General features: G+C 55.8%; 1 protein-coding gene across 1 annotated transcript in view; it reads left to right on the top strand.

The window, feature by feature from the left end:
- CACNA1S (calcium voltage-gated channel subunit alpha1 S) overlaps positions 1-13,477 on the top strand; it is a 67,921-nt gene extending 54,444 nt beyond the window's left edge. The window contains exons 29-44 of the mRNA XM_082703823.1: positions 894-950; positions 1,806-1,934; positions 2,132-2,197; positions 2,644-2,735; positions 3,480-3,639; positions 4,570-4,697; positions 5,692-5,788; positions 6,117-6,219; positions 7,164-7,265; positions 7,565-7,689; positions 9,065-9,193; positions 9,983-10,233; positions 11,473-11,558; positions 12,339-12,430; positions 12,638-12,781; positions 12,906-13,477. Of these exons, the coding sequence (XP_082559949.1) occupies positions 894-950; positions 1,806-1,934; positions 2,132-2,197; positions 2,644-2,735; positions 3,480-3,639; positions 4,570-4,697; positions 5,692-5,788; positions 6,117-6,219; positions 7,164-7,265; positions 7,565-7,689; positions 9,065-9,193; positions 9,983-10,233; positions 11,473-11,558; positions 12,339-12,430; positions 12,638-12,781; positions 12,906-13,157 (2,013 nt within the window). The 3' untranslated portion in view covers positions 13,158-13,477. The remainder of the gene's footprint in view (positions 1-893; positions 951-1,805; positions 1,935-2,131; positions 2,198-2,643; positions 2,736-3,479; positions 3,640-4,569; positions 4,698-5,691; positions 5,789-6,116; positions 6,220-7,163; positions 7,266-7,564; positions 7,690-9,064; positions 9,194-9,982; positions 10,234-11,472; positions 11,559-12,338; positions 12,431-12,637; positions 12,782-12,905) is intronic.
- The last annotated feature ends 680 nt before the right edge of the window (positions 13,478-14,157 follow it).

Genomic DNA, 14,157 nt, shown 5'->3' with positions numbered 1-14,157 from the left:
AGCTGCGTATTAAAATCCCCTGGGATGCACTGAAACGTCTGAAGCCAGGCCCACACCCTAGAAGCTGACTTCCTTGGCCTGGGTGGGGAACCCAGGGAAGGAATCTATTCAGTTCTCCATGGGATCCAATATGGCGGCAGGCTTGAGAACCAGTGGTCCAGGGGAAAGGGAATGTTGCCTGGCAGGGAAACCGTTGTACTGGGAACCAGTTCACCCACAAATAATGGGAAGACTCAACAATGACTCCCCCTGTCCCGTGACTCCAGGACAAGGGTTTCTCGTGCAAGGTGGCCTAAGAGAGATGCTGAACACATAGGAAAAACTTAAGAACGTGGCCGCTGGGGTGGAAGCCTTGGTCGTGCTCATGGGCCGGGGGCAGAGAGACGTCTGCTGTGGGCGGCTCAGACCCCCCCACAGAGGGCCTTTGCCCCCAGAGGGTGGGACTTCCATAAGGGCCTCGGTGGCACAAGGGAGCTGGGGAGATACAGGGGTGGAAGTCCACTCGGAGTGAACGGCCGGCACTGCAATGTGTCCCCTCAGGGATGTCCCCAGCATGTCATAACCCAGACACACAGGAAGAACCTGGGCCCCTTGCCAGCTATAGGCACGTCCCGGAGATGGGCAGGGACCCGTCCCCGTCTGGTCTTCCCTCTTCTTCTTGCTCCCTTGTCCCCAGCCTGTTGCCTCACTGTCCCCACAGCTTCTCCTCACACCCACCCACCCCACCCCTGATTGGCAGCCACTTGGGGTCTTCGTCCCCAGCCGCTCTTTTTCTCTCTTTAACTCTTCTGTGTGTCCTTTCTGATGCCTCTCCTCACCTGCCCCCTCCCCCCTGTGTCCCTCCTCCTCTCTCTTTCCTTCCCTGCCCCTCCCCTGGTGTCTTCTCTCCACAGACTTTCCTGGCCTCCAGCGGAGGACTGTATTGCCTGGGTGGAGGCTGCGGGAACGTTGTAATTCCGGGCTGCATGAGCCTGCCCAGCACGCCCGCCAGCTCTCCGCCCCGCAGCTTGCATGCTCGGGCCTGGCTGTGGCTTTGCATGGGGTGGATCCGGCCCCAAGGGCTTCCTTCCCTAAGAGCAGGCGCCCTGGAGGGTCAGGGGTGGGCGGGGGGTGCGCGGGCTCTGCAGCAGAAGGCGCATGGCTGCAGTGGCTTTCCTCAGAGCCCTGGGAAACAGGGTAAGGGTCTCTCTGGCGCCCTCCATCCAGACGGCAGCATCCAGAGAGGACTGTGAGTGCTAGCTGGCGCAGGACCTTAGTGACAGCTCGCTGGCACAAGGTCTCTGGGGACACAGGAAGCCTGGCAGGGCTCTCCCCTTCCAGAGTTGTCCGGGTGTCTGAGGCTAGCCTGGCTTAGGACAGCCTTGTGCTCGGTGGGGTGGTGGAGTGGCCGTGGTGAATGGTTGGGGACAGAGCAGCCGTGCTCTAGGAAACCCGCACTGAGAGAGTCCTCGGCTCAGTGGCAGCTTGAGGAGAAGGTGGGGTGAGGCAGGAGGCCCCAGGAGGACGGGCAGTGGGGCCCAGGTGCAGCCTCCCAGGGCCCAGGGCTGAGTCCCCGCTGCCTCTCCTGAGAATGGGCTTAGCGCCCTGCAGGGGCCACCTCCCTCCTTTTGGCTCCCCAAGCCCAGAGCCCTAAGCCTGAGGAGGATCGGGTGCTAGGGTCTGGCAGGGGACTCGAGCTGGGGCTGGAACTCCTGTCTGCCGTGGGTGTCTCCCCAGCACACACACATTGCCCCTCCCGCCCCGCCTGCTTCTTCCTCGGCTGAGGTGCCACCTCCAGACTGACCTCTGGGGCTGCTGGCCCGCAGGACCCGGACGAGAGCGCCCGTATCTCCAGCGCCTTCTTTCGCCTGTTCCGAGTCATGAGGCTGATCAAGCTGCTGAGCCGGGCGGAGGGAGTTCGCACTCTGCTGTGGACCTTCATCAAGTCCTTCCAGGTGTGCCTGCCCAGCCCACCTGAGTGGGGCCCAGGCCAGGTGGACACGGGGGACTTGGAGAGGCTGTGACGGGCATCTGTGTGGCCCGGGGTAGAGCCCTGGCGTGACTATGGGGTGCGCAGTAGAGCTCGGGGAGGGACAGGGCTGCAGAGCAGGTGCGTGGAGCCCTGCGCCCTGACCCCCCTCCTCACCCCCAGGCCCTGCCCTACGTGGCCCTCCTCATCGTCATGCTCTTCTTCATCTACGCGGTCATCGGCATGCAGGTGAGGGCAGGAGGGCCCAGCTCAAAGCGGGGATCTGGGCCACATGGTGGGGGGCGGCTGCAAGACTGGTCGGCTGGGAGCCATCCAGGAGGAGCCTTGGCACACGGGTGGACAGCAGGGGCCACCTGAGGAGGGAATCCGGCGTCTCAGTCTACCCCCCTGCGAATGCTGGCCCCCCATTCCCCACATGGAGTCCCTAAGTTGGCTTGTGCTGGGAAAACATGGTCCTCTCTCCCGCTTCCCTTTGGCTCCGTGGCAAGAACTTCTCCCAATCTTGAAAATAATCCGATTAATCTGGCTTCAGGTCTGCTGTGGCTTGTGCTGAAGGGGATTTGGAGGAGATAGGGGTGAAGGAGGGGAGTAGTGAGGTGGGAGAGGCCAGCAGGGCCTGGGCTGAGGGGAGGCTGTGATCTAGGTCACAGGTGGGGGCCTTTTGTGATTTGCAGATGTTTGGTAAGATCGCCATGGTGGACGGGACCCAGATAAACCGCAACAACAACTTCCAGACCTTCCCACAAGCTGTGCTGCTGCTCTTCAGGTGTGAGGCTCCCGCTGCCCCGTACCCCTACCTCCCCATCCCCACCCCTGCCCTTGGCTTTTGCTTTGCTCTACTCTGCCCCTAGGCAGGCCCTGGTCTTCCTGGCCCTGGTCTTCCTGGCCCTGGGCCCTGTGCTCTGACGAGATGAGGCTCTCCTAACCTGGTCTTGAAATGTTTAATCTTTTTAGAAGTCAGCTCTGCTGCCCATTGCATGACCCATGCCATTTCTAAAATCCATTTTGAACAAATGGCCCCACATGCTCATTTTGCACTGGACCTCCAAAATGACGTAGCTGGTCCTGAGTGGGACCTCATCCCAGTGCAGCAGGAGACAGAGGCCAAATGTCCCTACACGCGAGTGGTGGGGCCTCAGTGCCCTGTGACCTTGCCCCACCTTGGTCAGCACGGGGTCAGCATGGCACTCTCCCTTGCGGTCCCCGCCAGCAACTTGAATCATGGATTGACTTTGCCCCTGCAGCCAAGAGACCCCTTTTCTTTAGTTTAGCTCCTGCTCGTAGTACCCCATAAGGAGCAGTGGAGCCCTAGCACAGAGGGGAAACTGAGGTCCGCCTCGCACTGAGCTACTTGGTGAACCTAGAGGTCTAAACTGCCTCTTTTGGTGATGCAGGGGCGAGGGGGAAGCCCCAGTCTGCCCACCTGTCCACACCCTGCACCCCCCAGGCTTCTGGCCTCCTGAGGGGCCGCCCACGAGCAGACAGGCCAACGGGACCCCATCTCTTCCAGGTGTGCAACAGGCGAGGCATGGCAGGAGATCCTGCTGGCCTGCAGCTACGGCAAGTTGTGCGACCCCGAGTCAGATTATGCCCCGGGTGAGGAGTACACGTGTGGCACCAACTTCGCCTACTACTACTTCATCAGCTTCTACATGCTCTGTGCCTTCCTGGTGAGATGCCCGGAGACGAGCCTACCCTCCCCTTCCCCGGCCGCTTCTGTCCATCGGGGGTGGGCTTCGGGGACATAAGACACAGGAGACTCTGGTTAGATGGCCCCTTGTTCCACTCAGCCTGGGGGGGGACTTGATTTTCTGAGTGCTTTATCATGTCCAGAGGGGTTGCTAAAAAGTTTTACCCTTTTTGGTTAGCAATTAGTGATCAAAAGAACTTAAAGGGGTTCTGTCCTGCATAGATAGGGGCCCCCAATAAAGCCACTTGGCCTCCCTATTCCTGTGAAGAGAAAGTTGCCCCATGGCTGAAGTTCTGGAAACAGGGTCCCAGAGGAGGCCTTATGGGGTTAGAAACTGTGCAGATTGTTCTGGAAACCCAGGTCTGCTGTCTGTTCGTGTGGAAGGTGAAGAGCCAGCGCCGTCCGTGGGCTGTCGTTCCTTCACTCTTTCTTCTTTCCTATATTCAGTCCAAAACTGTTGTATGAGCGTCCTGGGCTCAGTGCAGAGGGTAGAAACATGCTAAGACCCAGTCTGGCCCTGAAGGAGCTCCCTGGGTACCGGAGAACCCATGTGGGAGCAAGTCTTGCCGTTCAAAGGGACGGTCACGATACACAGCCAAGGCAGGAGCAGTAATAGGCCATGGTCCTGTGAGGACACTGACGGGGTCATCTCTCTGGGCTGGGGGCAAGTGGCTGAGATCGGAGGAGCTTGAGCTGGGCTTTTAAGGACGAGCACAAAGACCCCCATCTGAGGACACTACCCGTGCGGGAGCACAAGGGTATGACACGGGTTGCTCATGTCGGGGAGGTAGGTCATTCAGAAGGTCTGCAAGGAAGGACCCCCTTACCCACTGGACGCCCCCCAGCCCCCACCCCTCTCCCCATTATCACCTGCCTTTCCAGGTGGGAACCTTCTCTTCTCCCCTTACAGATCATCAACCTCTTTGTTGCTGTCATCATGGACAACTTTGACTACCTCACGCGGGACTGGTCCATTCTGGGCCCTCATCACCTGGATGAGTTCAAGGCCATTTGGGCAGAGTATGACCCAGAGGCTAAGTGAGTCCTATCTGTAGGCTCTGGGCGGGGCCATCCCTCAGCTGTCCCCCCTTCCATCCTAGACCCCGTCCTGCTGTCCCTGCAGGGAGTCACTCTCCCGTTTTATAAGAATGAGTGGCCTCCCTCTCCCTTCATTATCTGATGTTCCAGATCAGAAAATTGGAGTTTCTTAGGGTTGGAAGGGATCCCATGGCCTCCCAGGGCAGAAAACCCCTTGACTTTATCGAGAAATGGTCATCCAGCTTTTGCTTGGACACATCCAGGAGCAAGGAACTCAGTGCCTCAGCAGGCCCTGGCTAGGCAGAGTTGTAGTCCCAGGACCAACAGCATCCTAGCGTCATTAAAATGCAGAGCTCTGGCGCCCTGCCCCGCTACCAGGCCAAATTACTGAATCAGAACCCTCAATTATTAGCCTCATCCTCAGGGCGTTTGTGTGCTTGTTAACCCTTGGGAAGTACTACTGCTTTACATTCTTTCTAGAAAGATAAGAAGCTCATATTTGACCAATGTTGCCCCGGCGTCAGGCCCTGTGCTAACCACTGCAAGCCTCTTCTCATTTAATCCTTACCACAACAACCTGTGACACAGCTCTCCAGCTCTCTACAAGTCTCGGGAAGTGGGCTTCCACCTCCAGTGATCCACACCCTCTACATCTGTTAATATAACCCAAGAGCCCCCAGTCAGCTCAAACAGAGCCCAAGGAAAGCTCTGCCATGGTACAAATGAAGTCCAGGTTCCAGACCTGGAGATCCCACATCTGAGGGTATTCTGTTCTCAAAAGGACATCTGCCCCCCAACAAAGGACAGCCCATTCCTGGTGGTGGTGAACCCAAACTTGTTTCTTCTTTAAAGAGGGAGCACAGCTTCTACTTCCTTGGACAATAGGAAGCATTGCCCTGTGGCCTGGCTCTCTTGCCCTTGGTCCCTTGTCTGAGCAGGGAGGGGAGCTTCTGGGTGGGGCTGCAGGGAGACAAGTCCATGTGTCCTCCTGCAGGGGCAGAATTAAACACCTGGATGTGGTGACCCTGTTGAGACGGATCCAGCCCCCTCTGGGCTTTGGGAAGTTCTGTCCCCACCGGGTGGCCTGTAAGGTAACCAGCGCTGCTAGGGAGGGGTGGCCTCCAGGAAAGAAAGAGGCTCGGGCACCTTGGGACAGGGAAGCTGGTGAGGGCGGGCCTGATTGGATGAATCACTTCACAGCAGCCATCTCCTGCATCCCCAAGTTCCTCCCTGAGGACCTCTGGTCTCAGCAGTGTCCTCCCAACTCATCTTTCCATTCCCTTGTGAAGGGTGTCCTGAATCACCCACACCCCCAGCCTTCACGATCCCCCCTCCCCCGGTCCACAGACCAGGCTGGAATGACCTGCCACGCCTGGCCTGGTCCCAGCTCGGCAGTCAGCCACTGCCCTCCCCTCACAGCGGCTGGTGGGCATGAACATGCCCTTGAACAGCGATGGCACGGTCACCTTCAACGCCACCCTCTTTGCCCTGGTCCGCACGGCACTCAAGATCAAGACGGAAGGTGAGGGCTTTCTGGCGTGCGGCCCCCCTCCCTTCTCTCAGAGGATGAGTTTTCTGGTGCAGATTCTGCCAGATTGTCAGAGCGAAAAGTTGGAGCGAAGAGCCATGCGGAAAAGTAGGAGGAGGACCCCTGACTATGACCACAACATTCTCATGCCTTTCAGGGCTTAGATAGAGCTCGAAAATTCTCTACAGGCCAAGGTCACTAAGATCTATTCCCACGAAGCTATGTCTGATCAGGGCCGGAGAAGTGGCAGTGTTAGCACAGAGGGGAGGGCCACCTGAGGTTTGGCTCTGGGCAGGAGCAGAGGAGCTCCTCAGGTCGCAGTGGGTGGGCAGTCCACACTCAGCTCCACTAACCCCACAGGTTCCCCCCAAACTCCACCAGGAAGGCAGACATGGAGGGAGCTGGGAAAGGAGTCGGGGTGGGGAAGCTTGGTATTATTCCTGAGCCCTCTCTTAGGGCTCAGCTCTATCAGATCCATCCCCCAAGGGCATCAGAACCTCTGCCAGCATCTAGGACAGCCCCAGAGAACGTTTTCTCGGAGGGCAAGGAGAGGAGGGCCAAGAGTCAGGAATTGGAGAAAGGAAGTTAGGGCAGCAGGAAGGCTGCGGGGGTCTTTGGAAAGACCACAGGGCATGGGGATTTGGGGGCTTTCCAGGGAAAAGGGAAAAGAGTAGGAGATGTCAGACAGCTTTCAAAGGCAGCCCCTTTGACCACTGGAAGGTAAGGCTTGTGGGGAGTAAATACATGACCCAAGGTTTGGGCTGCCCCAGGGGGACGGTGATGTCTTCCCACCATGCCCAGTACTCAGCCCAGTAGCTGCCAAAACCAATCAAACAACCAAACGAACAAACAAACAAAACCTCAGCCAACATTTGTTGAGTGAGGTGTTCGGAACCCTAACCCTAACCCTAACTGCCTCTGCCTGTCCCTTGCCCCAGGTAACTTTGAGCAGGCCAATGAGGAGCTGAGGGCCATCATCAAGAAGATCTGGAAGAGAACCAGCATGAAGCTCCTGGACCAGGTCATTCCTCCAATAGGAGGTGCGTGCTGCTTTGAGAGACCAGAGTCCAGAAGCAGCTGAGGAAAGGGGATAAGGGACTTCTCCAGGAAGCCCTGTGAGAACCTGAAAATGGCCCAGACACTTTGTAAATACCTTGGATAGACCCCGTGGTGGCCATCAGGACCTGTGCTAGACTTAGGATGGGAATTGTTCACTGTCCAAGTCAGCAAGGAGAGGCATGTCCTGAATGGCCCGGTCCTGGCTACCCCTGGCTCCCACTCTGAACCTGGTTCAGATTCTTACCCACCTTCTGGACATCCCTTTTTGGCTCCTCTGCAGATGATGAGGTGACTGTGGGGAAGTTCTACGCCACGTTTCTGATCCAGGAGCACTTCCGGAAGTTCATGAAGCGCCAGGAAGAGTATTATGGGTATCGGCCTAAGAAGGACACCATACAGATCCAGGTAAGGCCAACCTGAAGTCCCAGGGACTCCAGTGAGCCAAGTCTCCAGACTCCAGCTCCCTCTTCATGTCCTTGAGGGCCAGTGATAGAGGCCCAAAGGGAAGGATGATGGGACCAAAAGAAATGGGATTTTTTTCAAAAGAGAGATTTGAGTGCTTAAAATGATCTGCTGGTAGGCAAAGAAATTTAAAACTTTGTTTCATCTCATCTGTTTTTTATTTCTATTTTTTGGTGTTAACCAGACACACAATTTACAAATTCAAAAATATGCATGCCTTTGGGCTGTGTGCTCGAAAACATTTTAATTGCAATTTTTACTTTAAAACAATTTCAAAATTTTAGAAGTTGCATGTACAACGGTACAACTTTTTTCCTGAACCATTTGAGAGTAATTCCCAACATAATGTTCCATCAACCCAGAACGTTTTCACATGCAGCAAGGGCATTCTCCATAATTCTCCTACATAATCACAATGTAACCACTAGAATCAGGAAATTAACACAGAGACTTTATGATCATCAAATCCTCAGGCCTCGTGCCAATTTCACCAGTTGTCCCAGTGATGTCCTTTATAGCGAAAGGATCCACTTCAGAACTGTACACAGCATTTAGTTTCTATATCTCTTTAGACTGTTCTACCCAGAATAGTTCCCTGGCCTTTCCTTGACTGACCTTGACACTTTGGAAGATTGCCAGGATATCCTTCAGTTTGAGTTCACTTGTTTTTTCATGATCGGGTTAAGATACACTGATCCTGGACAGGAATGTCACAGAAATGATGCTGTGTTCTCATTGCAAGCTATCAGATGATACCAATCTTGGTTCATCCCATTGCTTTGATCAACTCAAAAAATGATATGAATGATATGTTCATTCAAAAGAGATCATTTGGGCGCCTGGGTGGCTCAGTGGGTTAAGCCGCTGCCTTCAGCTCAGGTCATGATCTCAGGGTCCTGGGATCGAGTCCCGCATCGGGCTCTCTGCTCAGCAGGGAGCCTGCTTCCCTTCCTCTCTCTCTACCTGCCTCTCCGTCTACTTGTGATTTCTCTCTGTCAAATAAATAAATAAAATCTTTAAAAAAAAAAAAAAAAAAAAAAACAAAAGAGATCATTTGTCTCAGAGATTGTACTGGTAAAAAGATTTTTTCCACCTAGAGGCCTGGGAGGGTATGAAATCACCCATGAGGTTACGAGAAGACTCCTTGGGAACCATTAGGATTTGGGCCAGCGGTCAGAGCAGGGCCTCCTGGAGCCCTGGGATGTTGAATGTCCAGGAGACGGTGTGGATGGAGTTGGGGCTAGAAATGAGCGAGGCCATGGGAAGCAGTCTGGTCTCTCTCACTAGGCTGGAGGGGTCACTGAGCTTCTGTCCCCAGGCTGGACTGCGGACCATTGAGGAAGAGGCTGCTCCAGAGATCCGCCGTACTATCTCAGGAGACCTGACGGCAGAAGAGGAGCTGGAGAGAGCCATGGTGGAGGCTGCGATGGAGGAAGGGATATTCCGGGTAAGTGAAGACTGTGGCCACCCGATGTGTTCTAGGCATGGGGAGCAGCAACATCCCATAGCGACGAGGGCCAGGAGCCCCACAATACGGGAGGGGAATTTGGAAGGTGAAGACACCTACAGTCCACATCTCTTGGGACTCAGAATCCTACTGGACCCAACCTACTGAAGTTGTCAAATATGACACATACTCTTTTAGTTTCCTCTACCAAACCTCACTCCTGTCCTCACCTCCCCAAGAGCCCTAGTTGACGTTCATCTCTTCGAATCCCTTCATTATCAAATGGCGTGCCTACTTGTTTCCAGTTACACTGGTCCTCAATCCTTAGCCCTCTAGAATTTTTTATGACACTATAGAATTAAAAGGTTCTTAATGACCACCTAGTTAAAACTTTTTGGGTTATTCCTGAGGAAATCGTGACCCAAAGAGATGATGTGGGATAGCCAATATCACTTCAGCAAGTTAGTTTTAGACATAGGACTAGAACCAGTTCTCCAGACTCCCAATCCAGTGCTCTTTCCATGACAATGTATTTCCCCATCTGGATGTCTGTGTCTCCTACATAGTTCCTTAGGTGTGTCCTGTCTACCCCCATTTAATTGAAAACTCTCTGAAGAGGGAGATCGTGAGCTCTTCTCTGCCCTCACAGCCCAGCCCATCCTCCTCTGGCCTTACAGGATTTGTCTTCCAATGCCACCACTTGTTCCCAGGATGGCAGTCCCCATGCACTCTCAGCTCCCATCCCCCCATCACGGCTCTCAGCCCTTACGCTCTTCTCCTTGACCCTAGAGGACTGGAGGCCTCTTTGGACAGGTGGACAACTTCCTGGAAAGGACCAACTCCCTGCCCCCTGTCATGGCCAACCAGAGACCCCTCCAGTTTGCTGAGATAGAGATGGAAGAGCTGGAATCACCTGTCTTCTTGGAGGATTTCCCTCAAGATCCGCGCACCAACCCTCTGGCTCATGCTAATACCAACAATGCCAACGCCAACATTGCCTATGGCAACAGCAACCACAGCAACAGGCAGGTGTTTTCAAAGTAGTGGCAGCAACTGCCAGCTTTGGATGTAGGGGTCCTGGGGTAGGGCTGGGAAGACATTTTTAGTGGGTTCCAGGTCCTTTAGGAGGAGGACATCCTGAAATGTCTAGATTGTCTTTTGCTTGCCTCTGTGTCCTTTGGGATCCCACTCCACCTTAAAGCAAGAGGCCGTCCTGGGCTGCGGAGACTCCTCTGGCCAGCAGAGGGCAGCATTGGCACAAATGCCCTGTGGTTCCTTCATTCTGTCCTCTGGTCTAAGGTCTAAGGAGCTGCGACCTCTGGAACATAGCAAGATAGGAAGAGAGAGAGTTACTACAAAAAGCTGCAGAAAATTAAAGTTAAACTGTTGGATTTAGGTTCTGAGAGATGTCATTGCTAAGTGGGTCTTCTCTCTCCCACCCTGAGCTGCAGACTAAATATAATAGACAATTACATAAGTGTCACGAAAAACAGCAGGATGAGGGGGAGAGCTTCTCGGAAATCGTTACCTGTGGGCTGAGGTCCAAGCAGAGCTTCTGTTCTAGGTAGGGGGACCTGGCAAGGCTGTCACACACCGTCAGAAATGGGCAGGAGAGGGCAGATGCCCGTTGAGCAGCTACTCCCGCCGGGGCTACGGCTGCCTACACCCCCTTCCATTCAGAGCCCCACAGGCCCGGAAGTGCGCCTGGGTCACCATGATGCTGGCTGTTCCGGGGCTACAGAAGCATGAGACCTGGGCCTTGACCTGAAAGGACTGTAGTCTCCCTGAAACATGTGTCCTGTGTGCCCTGAGAATGCAGGTGTCTTGATCACCAGGGGCCGGAAAGGCCTAGAACAGAGCTAAGCAATGTTTCTCAGCCTCCATGTGCCAGCCTCCACTCCCTCATTGTCTCTCGGCTTTCCAAAATGGCGGAGCCCGGGGCTTCAGGACACGGCCACTACTAGTTGATCCAGTGTGCCACCAAGGTTGAGAACCAGTGTCCTAGAGGGTGTGAGGCTGGGGCTGGGCCTCAAAAGATGAACAGAATGTGGAAAGGGTAGAAGAACGGCATCTCTTGGGCAAAGGAGAGGAGGTGGGGACGCATTTGGCTTCTTTCTCTTAGCTGGCCAGGACTGGCCGGCCAGAGAGCGGTGTGAGCCCCAGCCCTGGAGTCAGGACACCACCAGTGATGGGGTCCAGATCCTGAGGGGCCACAGAGGGGCGGGATGGCGGGAGGACCAGCAGCCTGCTCTCACTCAGCAGCCTTGCTTCCATTTCAGCCTCCACTATGAAAGGGAGTTCCCTGAAGAGACAGATATGCCTGCTGCCAGAGGAGGAGCCTTTGGTCAACCCCGAAGGATCCTGGGTCAGTCTTATCTGGGTGCCCTAGAAGCTGAGCAATCTGTCAGAGAGGGCTGGGGAGCCTGGCTCTCTCCTTACACTAGGGGGATCTGGCTGGGAGCCTGTCGCTATGGGAGCCAGCTGGGCCTGGGGTGGACGAGCTGTCAGCTCCCCATCCGGGTGGGGGAGAAGGGTGCCAAGTAGGTAACTGAGTGAGGTGGGAAGGGGGCAGGCCAGGAAACTCGCACCCTCGGTACTCCCCTCTCTGAAGGACAGCCCCTGGCCGCATTGACCCCTTGGCCCTGGGGTCCTTCAGGAGATAGTCTGGCGATCTCCCAGCAGGTCCTAGACGACTGTGTGTGACATCAGGAGCCTTGAAGATGCCCAAGTTCAATGGAGATGAGGGCACTTGCCCTGCTCCCCAGAGCACGTACACACACACACACACACACAACACATACACACACTTTTACATGCAAACACACATGGAAATACCAAAGAAGATCTTGGCCAGATCTACTCAAACTCTGGCCCTGATCCCTCCCCCTTCTCAAACCTACAAGGACAGAGACCAGGGCAAGTAGAGGAGCAAGGGGACAACACAGGGTCCTACCCAGCCTGGACTTGGCTGGATCTTAGCATGTGTACCCCCCCCCCCCACCACCACACAGGACACCCTCCACAGCCCCAGGGCTCTCAGGGAGCTCTCAGGGTCTGGCCGCCTGGCTGAGCAGAGCTCCCCTGACTCCGGGGCCCTGGCAGGAGTCAGCAGCCCCTCTTGCTCTTGGTCTGTCTTGCCCCACAGGACCCCACAGCAAATCCTGTGTGGAAAAGCTAAAAGAACAGCTGACCCAGAGAGAAACCCCCAAATCCCAAGCATCTCCTGCCCCTTGCCAGGTAATGGGGCAGAGGCCTGGGAAGAAACTCTATACAGAGGAGGGGGGCCACCATTATTTGCCCATTAATAACAGAAAGGGTCGGCCTCCTGGGTCCTTCCCTCTCTGGGGGTCTTGGCTGAGGCTCCCTCGGAAGAGCTGAAGTTTCACCGGATCCCAGGGGCTCAAGCATCCCCATTGGGGTCTCTGCTGTTTGCACTTGGAACAGTGTGCCAGCGCCGAGCCTCCCCTGCCTGAGGAGAGGAGGAGGCCCAGCCCCGTGTCTCCGCCCGAGCAAGCATCCCACAGCAGTAGGACCAAGGACAGTAGATCCCAGTGCCAGACTCCAGCGACAGCCCAGCTGATTCAAGAGGTGAGGTGGCGGCGGGCCCAGAGCAGTGGGCAACATTCAGGGGTGGCCCTGGGCTGGCCAAAAGAGGCAGACCCCTGAGGCAGCGCCCCAGGAGAACCCACCCGGCCTTCTGTCCTCCCTGCAGGCTCTGGTTCGAGGTGGCCTGGACACCTTGGCGGCTGATGCTAACTTTGTCATGGCGACCGGCCAGGCCCTGGCAGATGCCTGCCAGATGGCCCCAGAGGACATGGAGGTGGCAGCCACAGAACTGCTAAAAAGACAAGAGTCCCCAGAGGGCCTGGCCAGGGCCCGGGGACGCTGGAGCCTCAGGTCCTCGCTGGGCAGCCTTGATCAGCATCAGGGCTCCCAGGAGACCCTGATCCCCCCCAGGCTGTGAAGACCCTCACAGCATGGGCTTAGAGCTAGCATCCCCCATGGTGAGGGCGGGGTGGTTGGGGCAGAGAAGTCTTAGCCCCCTGCAGAGACTCCCCTCTCTCTCTCTGAATCTCAGAGGATTGGCTGAGTAGGGGTAGTCAGGAACCACTGAAAAAAGATCAGAAAGAAGTTGACTGACGGGCTGTCCTTCTCACCAGCAAAAGGCACGTTTGGATGGAGCTTCCAACTTCATTCAAATAGACCCACCAGTGCCGGTGTCTGGCTGGCAGAAGGCCACTCCCCCCAGCAGGACATTAAAGTCTCAGGCCTATGACATTGGCACCTGGCGCCTGCTTGTCTCCTTTTCTGGAAACGTTTCTTTCTCTTCTCCTCACTCTTCCCTCTTCCCCGTTCCATTTCGCAGGAACCCCGCTCAAGGGCTTGGAAGCTTGGGCCTGGGAGGACAGAGTCCCCAGAGGGCCTGGCTAGGGTCTGGGGACGCTGGCGCCTCAGGTCCTCGCGGGGCAGCCTCTGGCTGCAGAGCTGTGGTCCCAGGCCATCTCAGCGCTCCTCCCCTCTCACCTCAACCCCAGTGGCCTCCCCCACACCTCCCCTCAACAGCCTGGTGTCCTCCTCCGCAGAGAAGCAGGCAACCACAGGGTCCCTCTTCCAGCTCCTCTCACCAAGCTGAGGGACTTGTCTGCCTTTGGCTCTTGCTCCCCTCCCTCCCCCCTGACCCCGTGGAAGCCTGGAATCTCCTCCAGCCGACTCCTGGGATTCTTCCCCAGCCCGTCTCCCATCTCCCCCTCACCACCCCCCCTCTGTCTGTAGGCCACATTCGAAATGTTTCCATCTTAACAACATGTCCTTGCTGCTGTTCTGGTTATCTATATGAGGTCGGCTGGGCTATCTGTCTATCTGTCTGTCTGTCTAGTGCATTCCTGAAAACCGGAGTTCTTACCTGGGTTGTCTCCTCCTCCACATTTTCATTCCTAGCTTCCATTTCTCATGCCCCATGCAGC

This window comes from Mustela nivalis (genome assembly GCF_964662115.1).
Source record: "Mustela nivalis genome assembly, chromosome: 16".
NCBI classification, from domain to species: domain Eukaryota; kingdom Metazoa; phylum Chordata; class Mammalia; order Carnivora; family Mustelidae; genus Mustela; species Mustela nivalis.
Note: the sequence above shows the minus strand (reverse complement) of the source record. Positions and strands in the feature narration are given on the sequence as shown.